The 23877-nt window shown below is 37.2% G+C and overlaps 1 protein-coding gene across 2 annotated transcripts; it reads left to right on the top strand.

Annotated features, from left to right (window-relative positions):
• The first annotated feature begins 415 nt into the window (after positions 1 to 415).
• Positions 416 to 23877, top strand: LOC137274396 (uncharacterized). Of its 2 annotated transcripts, none has more exons than XM_067807567.1 (9): positions 416 to 587; positions 4784 to 5190; positions 5888 to 6021; positions 6367 to 6509; positions 7222 to 7318; positions 7511 to 7663; positions 8642 to 8814; positions 22027 to 22198; positions 23590 to 23877. In XM_067807567.1, the coding sequence occupies exons 1-9, from the start codon at positions 439 to 441 to the stop codon at positions 23779 to 23781; spliced, it is 1620 nt and encodes a 539-aa protein (XP_067663668.1). In that variant the 5' UTR covers positions 416 to 438; the 3' UTR covers positions 23782 to 23877. The 2 variants fall into 2 exon arrangements, with proteins under 2 accessions (XP_067663668.1, XP_067663669.1); XM_067807568.1 differs by lacking the exon at positions 22027 to 22198 and adding an exon at positions 21356 to 21521 and having other exon boundaries at positions 23590 to 23875.

The following is a 23877-nucleotide window of genomic DNA, read 5'->3' as shown; positions in this document are numbered from 1 at the left end:
TACCTACTTACTAGACACCCGTAGTACCTGTACCGACATTTGATTACTAAAATGTTGTTTACCATTATATAGAGGATAAAGAAATATATGACGTGAAACGTTTAATCAGCTCCTTGAAACACTTACCCAAACATTTAGTGACGATATGGCTGAAATTTTGCCGATGTGACTTAAAATATTAACTCACTCATTCCAAACCTGAAAACGTCTTTTCAACCGTAGCCAATTACATTGAGTGGGAACAGAGATGGCTAATTACATACGGGATCTTACGCTGGACAACACCATTCGACTTAAGTGTTGCTGTGCATCGGACCGTGGAGGTACAAGTCATTCTCACTGAAGTCACCACGGTAACGCGATTACGTTGAGCTAAACAATTTCGTTTCGCGGTCAACGTCTAGTTTTGTATTCAACCAAGGGAAGGACTCTTCCAAAATGTCGTCGTCGGGAGGCAAGCAACCTCAAGGAAATAATTCCGAGATGAAAGAACAAGGGGATATGCATTCACATTCTAACGGTGCTTGTGCAGATGAAAAGTGCAATGGACACAAAAATCCCCCCATATTTGAAGCAATCAAAGCTGGGTATGTTTATATACTGTTGATAAACCGTTGTTTGTCGTACCGGGCGGACGACCACTCGACCATAACCATAAAATTGCATGCAATACACACGCCTTGTGGTGATAACTGACGCTGTTTTTGTTTCTTGTTTCAGTTACTATAGACTCGTTTGAAAGACCCTTTTTTGGGTGGCTTTTCTGATTTAGGGTATTTTGTCAATCGTATGTTTGAAAACGATTTTCGAGGAGCAACAATTGTTTGTTTACATGGTTACCAGTCATGCATTTGAAGGACTTGAACAGTCATGTCTTCTAGTCCTGGTCAGTATGGTTAAGAGATCCTCCCGTTACCACAATCCCAAATAATACTTATTAATTGATATGTACTAGTATAATTAACAAAACCTAACATAACAATTACTAGTGGACTCACAAAAACAACTTTAAGTCCACACATTAATAGAGGATACTAAACAATCTCCTGTGTAATACCATTTTTATTAAACGAGTTACTGGTTTGGTATCAAACTCGCTTTTGCTCATTTGATACTAAATCTTTATCGAGTTTAATAAAAATGATATTTCACGGAAGTGAGTTTAGTATTCTGTTTATTACTCGCCAACATAAATTGACAGAATTTTCGTGAAATTCCCTACAGTGTGATCACTCTCAGGTTTCCGCGAGTCAAGCAAGGGCTAGTAAAATTGCAACATCGGCATTAGCATTGTGATGTCACAGCTTTGAAACATTTTGACATCGTACGTCAGGCGGTATTACACTAGTGCAATATTGCCGTAAAAATATTACACTGCAGTATCTTCAACAGGCGAGGAATAAAGTACAATATATAGGGCTGAACCACTTAGTATCAGTATCACATCTGATAATCTCAGAAAGAAAGAATTTGGGGGAACGGAAGGAACTCTTTCCATAAAAGTTTATGATTATAAGGCAGATCGAACATAAAATGAAATAAATTAAGTACCCAAGTCTAAAAATCATAATCGATTAACTTAGCTGCATTGTCTAAGGCATCAGGTTGTTTTGCAGAGTTGTGTAGCTTTGGGATGCCAGAAACCTGAGATTGAGGTGTTTGATTCCAAATTCTCATCCAACAAATTATTAAAGGATCCTCCAGAGTGGAGGTGAGGCAAGCCAGAAAGTGACTTCACTGGTTTGGCATGCTGCATTGCATTCATCCAGTGTTTATACATGATGCATCATGGCCACTGCCTCTGCCACTGCCAGTGTAGATTTTTATTCCATGGTGAAGCAAGCAAGTATAAAGTAAAATATAGGTAGTAATGGGCCTGCTTTGGTCATGTTAGCAAAGTATCATAATACTTTATATCCCCGTGCCATATATGGCTGGGGGATGTAGGGTTACCCTCTGTGTTCATGTGTACAAAACAGGGAGTTCTGTTCACTTCCCTACAAAAAAAAAACGCTCTGTGGAATTTAAATGAACTTATGCATGGGCTTTCTTGAGACTCTGAAGATGTGCATCTCTTACCTCGTTCATCCAATTTCTTAATTTTGTCACTTATATAGATGTTTGAACTTAGTTGAATTTGGTTCTATTCGTCCTGTTTGTCCCATACAACCAGGGTTGTACTTTATCCATTTCTCCTCAAAAGCCACTGCACAAAACTCATTTAGCTTACATATGTCTTTTATAGAAACTACATCTCATATTTTGTTTTTGTATTGTATTTTTTTTTTATGTTTAGAGACATTTGAACTTTAAGTTAGATAAATTTCATGGAATTTGTCTCTGATGATAGTGAAATAAGGGATTAAATCTATCCACTTCTCCACAAAAACTGTTGAACAGAATTCATTAAGCTTATAGGTGTGTTTCATAGGGACTCAAAAGGGGTGCATCTCATAGTTGCATAGATGTTTGTTAAAGGGGCACTGATGCGAAGCGAAAAATGTTTCTCGCCAACGGTCTAATTACGAAACCAAACTGCAAATTTGTCAGCACACGCTCCCTCGACTGTGATGGACACAGGGACTGGGCTCCTGTCCACATTAGCAGAATTTCTTCACCTAAACAATCAGGAGGCCGAAAGCTCATCATATGCCATTATTTAAAAATATCCATGGTATTCCTTGTCTGATTGTAACAAAATATCCCAGCAGTGTCGTTTTTTTCTGATGCCTGGATGGTATAGTGACTGATTCAAATTGATTCTCTTTCTGTGATTTTTACCTCGATATTTAATCATGTTATGTGAAAATATGATGTCTACAGGCATGTAGCAAGCCATTTGTTTCAGTCTGAAAGATTGCAAAGCTTTATATTTAGATAGTTTTAAGTGTTGGAACAGCTGTGATAGCAAATAATTAGTGGTAACACCACTCAGGTACTCAACAAAGGTTCCCATTTGGCATTTCTCCTGTCTGGAGTAAATACTCAAAATTATAAATTAAGGTCTGTAGTGGCAAATGTATGGTATGTTATGTAATATTTGCATGTAAGTGATGCAAGAGGGTTTATCAGCTGAGTTTCAAATACAAACATTGATCAAAGGATTAACCGATAATACAGTGGATTTGTCAAAAGGAATGTGGATTTTACACCCTGTTGTAAAGTGCAAGTATAAAAACAACATCCTCCCTTCAAAGAATTAACCACCCTTGTGTTGACTGATTGACTGCTCATTATTGTTCAACTAAATTACTTAGAATGGTGAACATCATACAAGTAGTTGCCAGGTGTGCTATCTTGGGTGACCAATGAGAGGTTTATCAGGTTTTCACCAATGTGAAAGACATGAAACGATGTGTTACTTTTTCGCAAATTAGACTGTTGTAAGATACACAACATAGAGCAGGATTATTTATCTTTCTTTTATGTGGATATCGATGGATACATTCCTGAACAGGGTAGTAGCCTGACATTTTTGCTATGATATTAGTCTCTTTTAAATTCATTATTTGCATTTTGTTTTAATTTATTTGTTGTAGCATTCAGAAAATCTATATGACAGAAAACACACACTAGATCGCGTATGTGTGTGAAATAGGATCCACATTGGCAGTCTATGCAATGTTTAAATGTTACAGTCATGTTAAAAATTTACTATACATATAAGCAGACTGTGTGTTCAAAATCATACAAATATAGTTAGGGGTATGAGACAAAATATAAAGACGTACATTGGCTTAGTTATTTTTCATCCTAATAGTTTTTTACCATTTCTACCACAGGCAGATGATTAACTTTCAAAGTGTTTCATTTGTTTTCATGATATATTTGTAATGAAGTAAAAATGACTTCACCTTACTTGATCTATCTATAATTAAACTCTGAATTGCACATACAGGCTGCGCAGCAGAGGTTACGAACCAGTCACAAATTCTGGGATATCACCCGGGTATTCATGGGAGAAAAACAATAGCAAAAGGAACAACCAGTCCACGGAAATTGCTTCGCATCAGTGCCCCTTTATTGAACTTGTTTAGCAGAAATTAATCACCAGAGCACACAGAGTGTAGGGAATGCTTCCTACAGAAGCAGGGGCATCCGTGTCCCTGGACACAATTTTATCTTGTGTGATAATTTGCGATTTCCATTTCAAATATTTGACTCTGAATGCAAATTAATCATTTTGTTTGAGCATTATTTTTTTGTCGTGCGTTTTCATAATTAGAATTTGACAAGAGTATACAATTCTATAGCAGACACAAAAATAACAGGTTCATATATCACAAAGACATCCAATAAGTGTTGTACCCGTATGTATGATACATGAATGAGGCACATGACATCGATGACTAATATCCCACATACTAACAGCAATACAAGGAAACTTCTTCCTCGTCTTCATAAACATTGAATAGGTATTAAGCAATACACTGATGTTAATTTCTCAACTTGTGAAAGTTGTTTGAGGCATTTCAGATAGGTGGACTGGGGTAGCATGTTTTCATGATGTCCAGTGCTAGACATGTTTAAAAATACATCGTTTGAGTTTGTAACTAGCACATTATGTGGATTGTCATTTCATGCCAAGAGATGGATGATGTTGCTTTAAGCTGAAATAGCTTTTGAAACTCTCACAGGTGTTGTGTTGATGTTGTTGCTTTAAGCTGAAACAGCTTTTGAAACTCTCACAAATATTTTGTTGATAATCATCACGTATAATATATTTGGTTTTGTATTAATAATGTAAATTTCTTTTCATTGTAACAAAAATTTCTGTTTTCAGGATGCTTATCCCAATCCAGACATTGTTTGAACAAGGAGGTGCTGAGGTTTTCACATCCAGAGATGATAAAGGCCACACACCAGCCCATTGGGCCTGTCTAGGAGGTCACACAACCATCTTGCGTTTCATGCTGGAACACAAGGCACCTGTCAATGAAGCCAGCAACAATGATTTGGGAGCACGTCCAATCCACTGGGCCTGTGTGAATGGACACATTGCTGTAGTGGACATACTTGTCCAGTCTGGGGTTCCCCTGGACATTGTGGACAACAAGGGCTGCACACCTCTCATTGTGGCAGCTCAGTATGGACAGACTATGCTATCCGGCTATCTCATGGGGAAGGGAGCTCGTCTGCAGTTGGTTGATAAAGATGGAGACAGCGCTCTACATTGGGCAGCATTTAAAGGTACAGTCATGTTGAGTCATGGGTTCAGGATCTAAAATGTCTTGTATTCTGCTCCTTGTGACATGGTTATTATCATGGCATGCCTATGAGTATGATAGATTTACTTGCCTAAAGGGCTAACATAAAACTCATATGGTGTTAATGACAGTGAGTAAGTATGGATTTTTGTCACGTTTAGCAATATTCCAGCAATATCACTGCAGGGGATGCCAGATATGAGCTTCACACAATGTCCACATGGGGGAAATCGAACCCGGGTCTTTTTCATGATGAACGGATGCTTTGACCATTAGGTTACCCCACCCCAGAATACTAGCAGGTTTTTTTAAATTAAGCTTGAATTGAAAAGCAGTGTTCTCTGTCATAACATGAACATTCATCAAGTCACTGAATAAACTCCCATATTAAATATTACAGATAGCCTGCCTAATTTGCACTGACTAATCACTATAATTACTAATTGTAGAAGGTCTAGCGTCTGGGTAGCCTTGTGGTTCTGGTGTACACTTGCCATCCCAAAGGCCTGGGTTTGATTCTTGACATGGGTACAATATGTGCCTATTTCTGATGTTCCCTTTTGTGATATTGCTGGAATATTGTTAAAAGCGCCTTAAAATCTTGCTCGCTCGCTCACTCACTCACTCACTCACTCACTCACGGACTGATGTGATACCGATTTTGTTGATTCTGTTGACAGGTCACTCTGAGCTGATGCGACTGTTGATCTACTCTGGGTTCAATCCCCGTCAGCGGGACAACTATGGCCAGACTCCCCTCCATCTAGCATGTATCAATGGCAATCTTACCGCTGTGAAGGAGCTCTGCGAACAGGTGAAAGACCAATTTCAGTACTTCAGGAGCATGTATACATTGTGTTCTGCTGTCACAAGTGAATCAGGGATGGAAGTTAACCGAGAACGCTGGTGTGCCCAAATAGTGACATATAGCAATATCCCACAAAATGTTTGAAATTTTTCTAGGCGATAGGATACCTTTAACATTAATATAACTTGTACATATTTTTCCTCACTACCCCATTGCTGCCACATGAAGATCCAGGATAGAATTGTTCTTCAACACTTCATGCTTGTTGTAATTGTGCTTAATGGAATCAGGTGGTCAGACATGTCATCATATTGCAGATGCATGAACTCATTGACCCTTTCTTCCATACAGGATAGTGTTGAGATTGATCTGGCAGACAAGAATGGCAAAACACCTCTCATGCTGGCTGTTGGTCGTAAACATGAAAACATCATCAGTTACCTGAAGAAAGAGGCCAGGTTCAAGGCCAGTGTCTTCCCTCGCATCGACTGCTGGTATGTACGTAAAGACCTCTCAAGATTTGGAGTTAGAATAGCAACGTCCCCAACCTATACTGCTTATAAGAGTGACTTGATCATGATTCTAGCTTATGTATTGCATCTTACTTGAATGGTTGATGATTAGTGGTGTGACGATTCATCGATAAGCATCGATGCATCAGTCCATGGGCTACTGATACAGTGAATCAATACAAAGTTTATCCCGATACCATACTTCAAATGAGCCATGATACATTGTTGAATCCCTTAAATAATGCAGATTTGCGATGTATGTCAAGATATACCATTTTTAAATCATCACAAATTTGTGTCTGCAGTGACAGCATCCAGCAACATGCAGACATTAAAGATGACCTACATTTTCTGTTTAAAACAGCATTGTGTCTTATTTTTTGTATTTGTTTTTTAAAAAGTACCCAATGTGACTTTTTGTCAAAGTGAAGTTTGTTTTATTTAAGCATCATTTTTGTTTTGATCTTAAGGGGTTTTTAAGTTGGTGTTAGAATTAAAGGTTTTAGTATCATGGTACTTATCCTATCACCACCCTTATATCAGGATTCATGTCATATCGCAGCTTTATTGCACAATATTTTGGCAATATGTCGTCATGACTAAAATTTTGGCATTGTGATATATTATATCGCAGGTTGTATGCTAATACCAGCACTAATGATAATGCCCCATGTGTTCTGGCATCTTGTTCCAGGGCTATCATGTTTGGTCCCCCTGGGAACAGTAAAGGGGCTCTGCTCTTCTTCCTCATCAGTGTGGTGTGTTGGGGATATCCCATGTATTTAATCAAGGTAAGAGTGTGCACAGTTGCCCTTGGATTAAGTTATTAATATTCCCCTGTATTCCTTGTATCACACTGTATACGTTTCCCTGATGACCCTGGTCGTTGATGTTTGATGTGTTGGTGGAACGAAGCTTCCTTTATAGATAATGATAAGTTATCTTATTAACTCTGTGTCAGATTTCACTGTCTATTCTTCCAGTGTCTGCCATTGACATTCTATGAACTGCAGCCTTTCCACCTGTTGTTCATCACTGTCAACATCTTCATGTGGATTTGCCTGTACCACTGCAACACAATAGACCCAGGATTCTTGCCCAGAAACATACCTGAGTATGACCAGGCCATTAAACAGGTGAGCTGCAACTCTTCTACAGCTGTCAATAAGAACACAGACTAGCTGACATGGACAGTCGATGTGGACTAGCCGACATAGACATGTAGAACCTAGGCTTATTGTGAACACCAATCTATCTTAAGTAGCTGTAATCCTGTGGGACTCTTGCATAAACAACATTTACTTACATGGCTCAGCTTTCAAGGAGTAATACAATAAATGAATAATAAGAAGAAGAAGAATAAGTCCCATTTGACAGCAGTGTGATTGGCAAGATTCAGGAAAAGAATGATAAATCTGTGGACCTTGCCTTTCAAATGTCTTGCTTGCATCCCAAGTACACTGTCGTCAGGCTCCCCATTGTTCTTGGTGCCCTTGGTTTGGTACCTCCTGAACCTTTGACGCAGATCAGGAGAGTGCCAGGTTTCTCCACCGGTACCACAGCTCTACTGACATTGTGGGTAGTTAGAAGGCTGCACTGTTGGGGAGTCTTCATATTCTCCTGAAGGATCTTGGTTCGACGAGGCAGTGTTTCCTGGAAGAAGTCCCATTCGCTGTCGGGACTGCATGTAGAGGGGGCGAGGGCCCTTAGCTGAACCCTCTCTGCAGCATTTCTATCTTGATCTGTGAAACATAATAGTTAAAATGTGTATAGCACCATATATGACTTAGCAACTGAGATACTGAAAGGTGCTTTACAAAAAGACTCTGAAAGTACGACTGAATGTAGGCTGACTTAAAGAGGTGGGTTCCATGCTTTCCTTAAAATGTCATAAGATGTTCAGTTGCTCAGGTAGATTGTGTTGCTGCAATCTTGTTAAAGCAGATACATGCATTACAGTTTTTGTTTTGGACACATTGATCTGAATTGCAGATCTTGCTTGTTCATAGGGAATGACAAGCTCCTTGAAGTATATAGGAGCATTGTTATTGCAAGGTCTTATACACGTACATCAAGATTTTCTCCAAGCTATTTCTTGTGTCCTCATCTCACAGGTTGCCCATTTTGATGAATGGAAGCAGGGCCAGAACCCCCTGAGCAGGCTGTGTCACACATGTCGAACCGTTAAACCGGTCCGAGCCAAACATTGCCGCGTGTGTAACCGATGTGTAAAGGAGTTTGACCATCACTGTCCTTACATCTACAACTGTGTGGGCTACAATAATAGGTGAGATATAACAGAGTAACATGTAGAAAACCAGTACCACCAACAAAAGGACATTACATTGACAGTGGGAGCAAAGTCCAAGGACCATCCCTATACTTAGACTAGGAAAGATCTAGGTTTTTATTGATCTTCAGCAACCCAGGCTTGTTGTAAGAAGTGCTAAATGAGATCACATGGTCAGTTTCCCTGAGTCCATTGACACATGTCATTGTATCACAACAGCGTTGATCAATGGTCATGATGTCAATCACAGGATTGTCTGCTCCAGACTTAATTATTTAGTGGTCTCCATCACATATCCGGAATATTGCTGAGTGCAGCAACAAACTATTTTCCAGACAAAAAAATTTGTGTAAATATACCCGTGGAAAACTGAGACGTTGTTGTCCATGGTGGTATTGGTGTGGTCTTGTTACTTTATGGCATAGTCAATATTCATATTGGATTGCTTCACATGAAATTGTGTATTTGGAACTTATGAGGAGAATTAGCAAACAGTGGCATAATGAACAGAAGTTGCTACAGTTTGATGTATGGACCAGTCAAGGTCCCAGGGTAGAATAGGCCTTCAGCAACCCATGCATGGAAATAGTTTTAAAATTGGGTTAAATAATCCAAGCTCATGAATTTACTTTTAATTTACATGATTACAATTTGTGTGGGAACACAACTATGAATATTGACTTTGAAATGTTTGCATGTTGAGTATGGAATGATACTTATGAAGAAACTTGCATGAGTATGTTAGTGTTAACTTTGTGGAGGTTTAGTTCTATGCATGATTCTGAATTATTGTAAATAATGGTTATATCTGCATGTAATTTCATCTTGCTTGGTGGAGCTTGTTCAGTTGTTACGTATACATTGTTCTGCATGATGTATTTTTCTAGTTTGACAATAATCCTATATCTATCAATTTTCCAACAACTTGTAGACTTTATCATATGTATATTAGCATATAATGCAAATAATAGCATATCATTTTAACACATTATGACACCGAGCAAGATGAAATGTTTTCATGTTGAAGGGATATACAGTATGGTTCAAAATTATTGAGAATAGCTAAAGCATTTCATATTATTAAACGAGAACAAATCAGATAAAATTGAATGTATTGTGAAAGTGAACTGACCTTTTCATGTTGTGTAGGTAACAATTTAATATTTTATCAAGTCTCCTTGAGCTTCACGGCACAGTCTAAGACGGGTAGGCATACTTCCTATCAGAGAGGTTAGTGTCTCGTGAGTTATGCTGTCCCAGTATCGGACCACTTCTCTCTTCATGTCTTCAATTTTTGTCAACCCCTTTTGATTCACACATTCCTTCATCATCCCCCAAATGTTCTCAATGGGATTTAAGTCAGGACTATATGCAGGAAATGGTAATGCAGTCACATTTTTCTCCTGAAACCACTGCTTGGCATGTTTTGCGGTGTGTTTAGGATCATTATCTTGCTGCAAAATCCAGTCATTTCCATAAAACACATATGCACTTGGAAGGAGAAAATTATCTAATATGTTAGTGTAGCGTTGACTTGTCAGATTTCCCTCAAACACACACAGCGGGGTCGTTCCTAATAAGGATATCCCTCCCCATACATGAAACTTTGGGCTGTATTTAGGTCGTCGATACAACGGTGCTGACGCAGACTTTGTCCATATTTTCACATTATTGGGATATACCCATATTGAGCTTTCATCAGTAAAAATCACATTTTCCAAGTCAAAGTTTTCATGTGCCAAACACCACTCAACACGCCTGTCTTTATGTTCTTGTTTCATGAGAGGAGAAGGAATTCCAGTCTTTTTCTCCCATCCAAGATCAATCAAATTTCTTCTAATTGTAGATTTTGATACAACTGTTGATCCCCTTTCTATCATTTCATACCTGATGTTGGAGATGCTTGCCCTTTGCTTTTTAGACGCTAAAATTCCCAGCCGGATGCGATCTGAGAAGTCCAATTTTCTGGGTCTCCCTGCTCCTTTCTGGTGCCCCAAATCCTTTCCCTCTTTAAAATTCTTCCTAATCCTATACACAGTAGAAAGAGGAGTTCCTGTTCTCTCTGCTAATGTATTTACATCATCAATTCCTTGATTACAAAACTCAAAAATCAACCTTCTTTTATCTTCAGCAGACATTGTTGACAGTGCTGAGGAAAATGACGTCTGCTACAAATTCAGGGGAGGTAACTCTAATTGTACTATACTCAGTAGGCCAAGATGAGGTACCTCCCTTATACCATTACTTACTTTTAAGTATCAGTGAATCAGTTGAGGTGTTAGGATAGCTCAAAGTAAGAAGAAAAATTCTCAATAATTATGAACCAGACTATATATCTAGCATCAGGCCTTTTGCACAAGTCTCTAAAAGATCATCGTATATGATAATGATGATAATTCTTTCCCTGTTCTGCTGCCCTCCATGACTGCTACAAGAAATCCTGAAGTCCTGGTCCCAGCTTTGCTCGCTCAGCATATCCTGCCTTATATTCACAACTCCTATTCCTTCTTGCACTGGAGGTCTGGTTTTCTTAGTGGTCTGTCACTCACACAGTGTAAAGTTATGTCCCTTTAATGCTACAGAGTTCTCGCCCACTCTCCATGCGGTGAACTAGCTTAGTACCTCTGCCACAGGCCAGAAAGATGTGACGATTCGTCACATCTTACACAGTTCAATCAGTATAATATACAAATTTTATAAAATGGTTCAGTTTCACTGAGAAATTATCCTAAAACGTGTAACACCATTTCGATTTGGGCAGTGATCCTTTGTTTACATGGGTTGTATTGCTCCATGTGCTGACATCGAATCCTATTTGGGAGCAAACGTTGCAGCAGGTTTGAAAAATAAATATGTATTGTCACAAACCTTACAGATGCAGTTGTAGAAGAATACTTTCATAACAGTGCAAAACAATGTGAAAAGCTCATTGAATAACTTGTTATGCCAGTCCCAGCTTATTTATGAGTATGAGCATTTGTTTACAAACAAGAGAAAAGTCTGGTCACATGATATGCAAATTAGCCTGTAGCAGCGATGTTATGCAAGTCATCACTGCACTGGAGTGTGAGTTATCTCCCTTGTCAGATGCAAAAAGGTTTCCTGTATCTGCTACAGAGTTATATCCCTTATCTTCTGCAGAGTAGTGTGTTAAACATCTGTACAAGAGTTGGTGCCCATGCTGCAAAGTGGTTTCCTATATATATCTGCTGCAGCATTGTGTCCTTTAGCTGCATGTCTTGGGTTCAGATTCTTGGTTCATCCTAATTATGATCCTCGGTCAGTTAGCAACATGTGAGTTCTGATGGGTTTGATTTAAGTTGGAAACGTCTACTTAAATGGCTACTTCTTGGGAACTTTAATGTTATGTTATGTAACATAACTTTTTACTTTGTTACATAACTTTTGTACAGTTCAATTTCTCAACTCTCATGCTCATTTTGCCGAGCTTGGTGTAATGGGGAAGCTTTAACACATCAGACCAGTTCAAGTGCCCTCAGTTCTAGACTTCAGTGTCATAAAATCATACTCACTTCTTTCCCTGCTTTCTTTTGTTGCCTTGATCTGCGACAGAATATTACATTAGCAGTATTGTCAAGCCTTGTCACTTGTACTTAAGGGACATTTTGGTTTCTCGGTTCACAGATTTATTTCAATTGTAAATCTTTGGTGGCAAGAAACTTCTTTTGTTCTTGGGAAAGTATTTCAATATATTGCATGCAGAATCGTTTTGTGAAGAAAAATTGAAGAAAATAGGTCTTCCTTCTATCTGCTGATCTCTAAGGAAATAAATAATGAGTTGATATAGTTTGTTTCAGTTCATATAATTATGTAAATCGTGTTCTAAATGACAGTTGCCCGTGAACTGGGCAATAAAAGTTTTCTTAATTAATTACCACTAACAGTAGCATGAGAAGTTTCGAATTAGTTTTAGAAACAAACAATCCTCTACCATTTTATGCTGTCTTACCACTATTACAGAATAACTGACCAGAGAAAACAGGCTATAAGGCTGTCATAATGTCTGTGTTTCCTGCATGAGATATATATCAGGATGGTTCAGACAGTTATCTCCCCTTTTAATGAGTAACTCCCCTTTGTATTATATCATGCATGAATGTGGTGATGGTGGTGATGTATACTCATGTATAGAAGTATGGGGACAGATGTGAAGGGATGTATGACTTGATTTTCCTTTGCTCCCAGAAGATGACCAGGGATTCTAAAACATGTTTCTCACTCTGTTGGCAATATTGCAACATGTGACCCTATTCTCTGTTGTTTATTTGCTTATTAATTCTGATAAATTAGTGATGGATACTTATAGTTATCATGTGTTGATATCTGTATCAAACAAGAGTTATAATTTGATGACCCATGTATGTTCTTTTGGCTCTATCTCTTGATGGCAAACAGATGTCGAGTTTGTAATAAAACAATCACTGATTAGCTAAGTTTCTGAGATAGTGAAGATTTTTATCAGAAAGTTCATTATGAGAGAGCATGAAAGTGATATTAGTAATTGGAGTTACTGCTTAAAACTACTTTGTGCACCAGAAAGAACCTATTTATGGAAAAGATCGTCAAAAATTATTAAATAAACTAAATACTGACGTGATAGATGGATCGTTTATTATGCATTTTTGACATTGAAATTTTGGACTTCATTAAGAAAAGGGAAGGCGAGGTAGCCTAGTGGTTAAAGCGTTCACTCGGCACACTGAAGGCCTTGGTTTGATTCCCCCACATGGGTACAGTGTGTGAGGCCCAGTTCTGGTGTCACCTGACATAATGTTGGTGGCCTAAAACTAAACTCATTCATCCTTTAAGACAAGTTGAATTTGTTTGCATCACATAAGAGAGGCACTGAAAATCATGTCATGTGATTGTTTACCATATCAGCCTGAAGGGTTCTATATGATAGAAATTCACAGGAATGGATCGGAGTTGAAGTAATTTGTTTAAGTGTAAAACTGATTCTCAGCCCTATGTAATGGCAAGAGATCATGTAGTCACTCATTTTTAGTATGGATTAACAAAGACTGTGTCTCAATATGCTGTTTTGGAAGAATTAGTTTTTTCTGCTTTTCCCCACTAGGGTCCAGAGTAATGTTGTATGAGCACTGAAGTTTATTAAATTACTACAGATGTACTGTGATGTGTAGAGTAATGATAATGTGTGATAATCAGCTTAATTAAAGTAAAAGTTAACAAGTCTTGTTCAGAACTCTGTGATAACCTGAATCAGTCCGAAGAAAATAAATTTACTGACTTTCTTTAACCATCTCATATGACACAATGGTCGCATATTTAGTAATGACCTTGACCTATGTGTTTTTGTCTGTCAGGATTCCTTATGTCAACTTCCACCTTAACAGATCTAAATTCAGATAGATGTTATAGATTCGGTTGACCTTGTTCTCTCAGTCTTATCTTCTCAAGGAGTTGAGGTGGGGTAGCCCAGTAATGTGCAAGGCAAGTGTGTGCTTGAACCACCAGGCTACCCGAACGTCCCTCTCTATTAGTAGTAATTATGATTAGTCAATACAAATTAAGTGACCTATTTTTAGTATTTAACAGGGGAGTGTATTCATTAACATGATGAAAGTTCATATTATAACAAGAGAAATTGCTTTTCAAGCTTAATTTTGAAAACTGCTAGTATTTTGGGGTAGAACTTAGTCCTGAAAAATTTCAGAAACTCTTCCTTTTGCATTAGGTGAGGTGGCATAATTGTTGAGGTTCACTTAATTATGGTAAACACCATTTGTTTCATATTGTCTGGTTCCTGACATGGTATAATAACCAGTTTGCCCCATTTGTTGTTAACAGGGGATGGTTGGGTAGCATATTGGTAAAAGTTGCCGCTCATAATGCATCATGGTTCTCCGCATTGGTACATTGTGTGAAGCCTGTTTTTGGTTTTTGATATCGCTGGAATCTTGCCAAAAGCTTCATAAAACTAAACTATCTCACTTTTCTCTATAAACATGGCCTTTTGATTTTCTAAAACCAGCACAGGCGATATTTAAGGCCATCTAAAGGTGGAATAGGCAGTATGTGAACTTACAACTAGCCCACCAGCCTGTGGCTAGTAAAAGTCCAGTCAGACCAATAAATCTCCACAGTCACTGACCCAAATTATTTTGTAAATATATCACTCTTTAGACTTGATGGGGTATAATAGACTTAAAATCATGAAAGATTGTGTCCTGATAAAAATGTTCATCATGGTTTCCGGTGGCGCTCATGGCAACAGGTCGCACATAACATCTCCCGAGCGAATCCATCCATATCTGTAACATCATGGCCAATCCAAGAAAAAGTCAGAGAGGAAAAGCAGATGCAGAAACCCCAAATCAAGATCAGCAATTAATTCTGGACACCCAGTCGTCGGCTAAGCAAAAAACCTCAACATGTATTGGAGCTACCTCGACACCGGAAAATGTATCGACCGCCATGTCGGTGAGCATGATCGATGAAATTAAATCTTTCATTAGAGACTCATTACAAACGCAAACAAATGAAATCACTTCGAAAATCGATAAAGTGAATGTCGAAGTAGCCAAATTACAGTCAAAAACGGACAATATGCTCCGATCAGTTGAGTTTAACGCTGAACAAATAAATGTAAACAAAGCCGAGATTCAAAAGCTCAGGGACGAAATGGACCAGTTACGTAAAGACACGGAAACAAAACTATTGACACAAGAACTTTATTTTCGTAAGAATAATCTGTTGATATATGGCATACCTGATGAACGAGATCCAGAGTCAGCCTGCAGAGACCTTTTCAAGGATTTGGGAATTTCGAATGCCCACGACATAAACATTATGAATATTCACAGGCTGCCCCGCCAGAGTACAAATCCCCGTACAGCTGCTTCACCAAAGCCTATTGTCGCCAAATTTGTCAACATGTGTGACAGGCAAGCTATTATTGAAGCTAGTTTTCGTAAAAGTGCCCTACTGCGAGAGAGACACATGTCTATCCGCACCGATCTCCCGGTTCCCTTGAAGAAGATCCGAGGAAAACTGGCCAGTAAAGCATACGAATTGAGGCAGAAATATATGGTCCAAACACGTATTCAGGAAAAAGGAATTGATATTATCTTGCAGTGCAGAAAAAACTCAGATCGACCATGGAAAACAGTCAAACTTGAGGATAACATGGATCAAGCATTTTTGTAAGAACTTGTCGGGTGGTAGGATACTTACTGTCAACTGTGTGCGAAAACGTTGCATGGTGTCTCCTCTGGCCTCTGTTTATACCGTTTTAATACACTCACAAGACTGAACTTCCTCTAATACAACAATGCAAAGATGATATAACAATACTTTTAATTGAAGATTGGCAATCGGAATTATATTGCCATGGATATTAATCAATACACACAGAGTTCCTACAGCTCCCGTAACCAGTTTGTTTACAGGTCTATTTTTAGACCCACGTGGGGGCATGATCATGTGACTATTGTTGACATTCGCTACCTCGCTGACAGTGAAATGCATTTGACGTCGCTGTTTTAAGGAACATGATGTTTATTATATATAGATATCTCTATCGATATTATCAATATCAATTTTTTTCTGAACGTTATATTTATGCAGGATTAGCATTTTAAGGATGTGAATCATATGCCGTATTTATAAACCGATGTGTGGTTTGGTCACCGATCACGTGACTTACACTGATTGTGTCGAGAGACTATCAAACTGACACTTGTTCACCCCACTGCCCGTCAGCAGTTGGGTCTAAAAACGTGAGTTTGTGATATATATTTATATATGATTGTTTTTATGTACATAAGAACATAATATTATTGTTGGCTGTAATTCTTGTGTTTTGAAACATATTTTCACGTGAAATTCGTCGGATATGGTTATTCAACTGAGCAGAATTGTAGTAGCCTCCCTTATCTGACCTAGTTTTTGGACACCTCTTGTGTATTTCTCTCCTCTATGTGTTTCTCAACAGAAGACATGGTAGGTGTTACCTAGACACATTGATACAGTGGCCTTTTTTTTTATTGTCTATTATATAGTACAGGATGGATTTGACTTGTGGTGACACTTTTTCTTTGTGTTTTATGTTTTCTAATGTCTTTTATAATCTTGTTTTCACTAAAAAATATAAAAACATCCATTTCAGTAGACAGTTGAGATATAGTAACAGTGTGCGCATTATGAATCAATATGGGTGATAAGATTAGAATAGCTTCAGCCAATTGTAGAGGCCTGGCAGAAAAGAGAAAACGAAAAGAAATAATGAACCTTTGGCGTAAAAGAAAGTTTTCAGTTATATGCCTACAAGATATTCATATAGCCAAAGAGGATGATATTACTATGAGAAATGAATGGGGTCTTCAAAGCATTATAGCGCCATATAAATCAAATGCAAGAGGGGTTGCTATCCTATTTAACAATAATTTGGAAGTAAATATCCACAAATTCAAGACTGACACCAATGGAAACTATATAATAGCAGATGTAACTATAGAAGGAATAAGAATCACACTGACTAATATATATGGTCCTAATCAAGATGCACCCGAATTTTATCATGCCTTATTTCACAATATGGAAGAATTTGAAAATGAATCTCTTGTGATATGTGGAGACTGGAACTTAGTTCTTAATCCTTCCATTGACTTAGAAAATTATAAACATATTAATAATCCAAAAGCAAGAAAGGTATTGTTAGATAATATAGAAAAGTATGATTTGATAGACATTTGGAGGGAGAGAAATTACGATGTTAAAAAGTACACATGGTGGAAAAAAAACCCGAAACAACAGTCCAGACTTGATTTCTTTTTAGTTTCACAAGATTTAGCAAACATGACAAGTGACTGTTCCATACTTCCAGGATATAAATCTGATCATTCGGCAATTACTATGTCCTTTTCCAGTGAACTTCATAAGGAACGGGGTGGTGGATACTGGAAATTAAATACATCATTACTATATAATCAAGACTATGTAAATATGGTCAAGGACATGCTTCTTGAAACAAAATTAGAATACTGTAACTGCACTGAGGATGAACTAGGTCATACTGAGGACTCAAAATTACAACTTAAAATAAGTGACACATTGTTTTTAGAAACATTTTTGATGAAAGTGAGGGGGAAAACAATATTCTCTTCCTACCTAAAAAAAATCAAGACTGAAAAAATGAAAAATTTAGAAAAAACAATCTCTGCAATGGAAGAAGAAATCAGAGAAAACTTCCAAACAGTGTGTGAAACTAAACTTGCTGAACTATCCAAATGTAAACTAGAATTTGAAAAATTAAAAGAAGCTGAAATAAGAGGTATACAAATAAGAAATAGAATTCAGTGGTACGAGGAAGGAGAAAAAACTACCAAATATTTCTGTCATCTCGAAAACAGAAATTATGCCAGTAAGCTTATGAATAGTGTCATTAATGATAAAGGAGAAGTAATATCAGATGGTAAGGCTATTCTATATGAGCAGAGAAAATTTTATGAAAATCTATATGCATCAGGTGGTACAATAGCAAGTAAATATATTGAGATATTCAATGATATTATTACACCAAAACTAACAACTGTTGAAGCTGAAACTCTTGAGGGTGACATTACAATAGATGAGATAACACAAGCTGTTAAATCAATGAAAAATAACAAAAGCCCAGGAATAGATGGTTTCCCAATAGAATTCTTTAAATTTTTCTGGAAAGATCTCGATATTTGGGTTTGTAGATATATATCAGAAACATTCAGGCAAAATATGTTAAGTCCAACAATCAAAAGAGGCGTCATCACATGCATTCCAAAAGCTAACAAAAATAGACAGTTGTTAAAAAACTGGCGCCCAATTTCCCTTCTAAATTCTGTGTATAAAATACTCAGTACATGTATAGCCAATAGAATTAAAAAAACTTTGAATACACTAATTCATGAAACTCAGACAGGTTTTATCCCTGGAAGATGTATTAGTGAGAACATTAGACTGGTATATGATATTATGTTTGAAGCAAAATTACAGGGTAAAAAGGGACTGTTGTTACTTATTGACTTTGAAAAAGCTTTCGACACTGTCTCTAAAGAATTTATAATTCTAACAATAGGAAAATTTGGCTTTGGACCTAATATGGAAAAATGGATCAAAATATTAATCAATGATCCTACATCTTGTGTTATACAAAATGGTCATCTATCTCAGTTTTTTCACAATGAAAGGGGCTGTAGACAAGGCGACCCGGTCTCTCCCTACATATTCCTTTTAGTGGCAGAAATTTTAGGAACAATGATCCGTAACAACAGTGCAATAAAAGGAATGACGTTGAATAATACTGAACATAAAATTGGACAATATGCAGATGATACTGAATTATTTCTTGATGGATGTGAAGAAAGCTTAAGCATAGCAATTGACACCCTAAATAATTTCTACAAAATGTCTGGTTTAAGAATAAATGTAGAGAAGACTAAAGCAATATGGATAGGCTCAATGGCAGGTAGTAACATGATGTTATGTCAGGATCTTAAGCTTGATTGGCACAGTGGGGATTTTGATGTACTAGGAATAAAGCTTAATCCTAAGTTGAATAACCTTTGGGTAATTAATACAAGAAAAAGACTAGAAATTATTAATAGAACTCTTGGGAATTGGAGAAAAAGAAATTTGACATTAATAGGGAAAATAACGGTTATTAAAACTTTAGCACTCTCATCATTAGTGCATATATTCACTTCACTCCCAAATCCTCCAAAGGAATTCATTGATAAATTAAACAATATATTTTATAAATTCATCTGGAATGATAAGCGCGATAAGATAAAGCGAACAACACTTATTAGAAAATATGAAGAAGGGGGACTAAGAATGGTTAATGTAGAGGTATTCATTAACTCATTAAAACTGTCAGTATTAAATAAATATCTCCAAAATAAAAACACTAGCCCTAGTACCTTTCCATTCAAGGATATATTTCTGCTTGGAGCCAACATTGAAAATTATGTGAAAATAATTAATCCCTATTGGAAAGATGTGTTGGCAGCATGGGGAATATTTTATAGAACACATAAAACTGATTTTACAGATATTAATCAAATCTTATCTGAACCCCTTTGGTTCAACCATCAATTCCAAAATAGTAATTTTATTATAAGACATTGGTATTTTAAGGGTATTCACTCTATAAGAGACTTGTGTAATGATCAAGGTATTTTGTCATTTAATGAACTTAAGAAAACTTACAAAATCAAAGGCACAGTTCTTGATTACTACCAGGTTCTTTCAAATATACCAAGAAAATGGAAAGATACTATTAGAAATAATCCATTGATTGTTCATAATCACTATCTCAGCACACCACTGATATGTTTACTTTCAGCACCAAAGAGGTCAAGATATTTCTATGATAAGCTTATAAGTACTGAAACTTTCCCTTCTACATGTGAAAAATGGCAACAACTCTTTGACACTGTAATCCCATGGGAATATATTTTTAAAGATTATAGAAGATGCACAAAAGATACTAAATTGATTGACTTTCAATTTAAATTTATTCATAATATTATATACACAAAAAGAGAATTACTGAAAATGAAATTAGTTGATGATGAACTTTGCTCTTTTTGTAACTTAGTGTCTGAAAATTTGATACATATTTATTGGGAATGTGAATGTGTGAAAACATTCTGGTTGAAACTGAAAGAATATATTGACAATAAGACAACAGAAACATTTACCCTGACAAAATATACAGTCTTAATTGGTGGAAATAATACTGACTTAATGAACCATATACTTCTTGCTGGTAAAAAATACATTCATGTATCAAGTATTAAAAACACCAAGTTATCACTGGATGCATTTCTAAAAATACTGGGTGATATTTTCAAAACTGAAAAGTTTATTGCTACTAAGAATAATAAAATGTTACCATTTGACAGAAAATGGTCACCACTGCTGCCATATATCCAGTATGTATAACTTTTATCCATATGAACTTTTGTCTTATTATGTACTTGTGCTGTTGCATCATTTATTTGTGTATCTGTCTACTGAGTTGAATGGATAATAAAAAAAAAAAAAAAAAAAAAAAAATGTTCATCATATTAGCATCTTGATGATGAAACCTGTGTCATGTCGACAATATCTTTTTCTCATCAATTTTTGTAATCTTTTGCTTAGTTTCTGCATCTCTGACTGGCTAGCAACATTTGGAAACTATCTCGTACACTGGGAATAGGGCAGTTACAGTACATGGCATACGTGGGTCTTGCTGCTTATATTGATAGATTATTCTACACTTCCTTGTTACAGGGGCCATGTCTCCCTCATGGAGACAGTTTGTGAAGCCTATTTCTGATGTCCCCCACTGTGATGTTGCTGGAATATTGCTAAAATTAGTGTAAAGCCCAACTCACTTACTCCTTGTTACAGCTGTATGATGACTGCACTGTAGAACTGTACTCCCTTCCTGTTAATACCTTGTTAGCTTATATTTGACCAATATGTCTGGATCAGGCAATACTAACAGAGTCTTCTTTGTTTTTTGTAGGGTTTGGTTCTTTAGTTACTTGCTGTGCCTGTTCATATTGATCCTCCTCACCGACTTCCTTGCCTTCTATATACTGTATGAGCACAGCTGGGACTGGGCCGTTTTCCTGGGGGGAGCAGAGTCAGGATTTTTCACTGTAGCCATTTTTGTCGTCTTGGGAATGACGGTAAGAATTACCTGCGTTTTGAATGGGATCATCCAGGTCTTTCTTGTCTTGGAACTCAGGGATTTGGCTGTTGGAAGATATATTAGGAGAAAATTGTTGGAGTTGGATCCACAAACCTATCTTAGTATTAGGACTGTTCTAAGTGTTTGTCAGAGTATAGGAGCTGAAATGTTTTCATCACTAAGATACCGTTATGGATCTGGGTGCCACTGTACAAGCAAACTTAGTGCTATGCCAGTTGTAAGTCTATGTTATGGTATGGGCATTATGATTACCTTGGCACTAAGCACCATGGTCATTTTACATTAGAGCTTTAAGGGAAATACTCCTTGATTGGTGCCACCATTCAGCAAAATAAGTTAATAACTGGAGTCTTGAAAGTCACAGACTTTGAGCATGATGCTTAACACTAAGTCCACAGCCAGAACCTCTTAGTACAAGCAGAAACACAAGGATCATCCCAGATGTCCATATGATCATTACCCTAAATATCTGTCTTTTGCAGAGGATCTTTCCTAATATTTGTGACACTGGTTGCCATATGCGGCGTATTGTCCATGTACTTGGCATATGAGATTCTGGTGTTGGAGAACTGGGTGATGAGGAAGGATTACATCTTGGGCATTTTCCTTATGGTGGTGTTTGAGGTTATTGCCATCAATGTGTCTGCCTTTACGGTGAGTTGTGTTTCTTGGGACCTTCAGTGGGAGAGGCACCATAGAGTTAGGGGTGTACTGAGGGATGAGGATATATCCACCTGGCTTTACGGTGAGTTGTGCACCTTGTGACCTGCAACAGGTCAGTCACAGTAGCAGGTGTTTCAATGCATCCATGTGAGTGATCATCCTTGGGGACGGTCAATGGTAGGTATTGTTAGTGCTGATCCTAGTCATATGTATATGTTCATGTAAATATGTGTTGTCTTCATTTTATTATTTACTGAACTTCAAATGAAAATCTCATATAAGTTAGGGTTCATGTGTATGTCTTCTATTTAAAAACGTGGCAAAAAGTCAGAGTTGTGTTTCTTTTGCTGTTCAGTATATTTTCAAATACTAAACTGTGTCATCCGTGTGACTGAACAAAGATATAAAAAGTCTTTTGTCTACAGATGGGAAAATCTGGATTTTGTTAATTACATTTCCTCAAAATAATATTGTTTAAATTTCATTTGAAATAATTGGCAGTAAATAAGCTTGTGTTTTGTAAAATATGATGTAATTGTCATCAAGTGACACAAATAATGTTAGCATAGCCTATACCATGTGTTGCCACCTTTGTTTTCTTGATGTAAAACATAATATATCAGAACACAACACTTTGTCGTAAGACGATTGGGATCAGGAATAGGGTCAGGTGGTCAGGTGGTCACAGAATTAGACACACGTCACTGTTTCCCAGTTGTGTAGATTTGATGCTCATGATGTTGATCATCACAGGATTATCTGGTCCAGAGCTGATACTTTAGAGACTGCCACCACATAGCTTTAATATTGCTGAGTGCAGCATAAATTTGAATTCAGTCATTCACTCACCTGACATTCACCTGTCAAGATATGGGTTGTGTTCAGCAACCTGTGCTTGTGATAAGAAGGTGTTGGACAAGTTCATTAACTTGGTTAATGCATGTCATAATGCACCAATCACATCTTTGATGTTCATGACGTTAATCAATGGATTCTTGGTCCAGATTGATCATTAACAGACCACCATCGTATAGCTGAACTTCCATGAGTGCAGTGTTGAACAACAAACTATCAAACAAAACAGATAGTCAAGTGAATCATACTGTCAGTTTCCGGAGAATGCATACTTTTGACACTACATAAACCAGACTCACTTTCACAAATTTAAGCCAGAGGTCATCATACATAATCATGGGTTTAAGCAAATAGATGATTTTCTAGTCCTGACTTGATTCTTTACCATGTTTACAGACTGCCATCATATAGCGGGAATATTGTCAAGTCTGGCATAAATTAACATAAAAACCAACCAGCTTGATTTAATTTTTATTTCACCCTTGTATCGTTTCAGTCCTGCTCATTGTTATATTCTGTCATTTCAGATCTTACATGCAGGCATGAACTTAACAACTAATGAGAGAATAAACAGAAAGCGATACGAGTATTTGAAGGATGGACGAGGCCAGTTTTACAACCCATTCAACAAGGGACCACAGCATAATTTCATGGAATATTTCCATCTGCGGAAGCCACCATATGAGCATGAGGTGCAGTTCCTCACCCTAGACGTATGATCTGTGGGCAGATGGCGCCAGTGTGAGTGTGTGCAGGACAAAGTCAGGAGATACAATGCCTGTGATCAGTGTCCATTAGTACTTTGTTCCAAATGT

Source organism: Haliotis asinina, chromosome 2 (assembly GCF_037392515.1).
Source record: "Haliotis asinina isolate JCU_RB_2024 chromosome 2, JCU_Hal_asi_v2, whole genome shotgun sequence".
Taxonomy (NCBI): Eukaryota; Metazoa; Mollusca; class Gastropoda; order Lepetellida; family Haliotidae; genus Haliotis; species Haliotis asinina.
The sequence above is the reverse complement of the archived record's forward strand: the minus strand, read 5'-3'. Positions and strand labels throughout refer to the sequence as shown.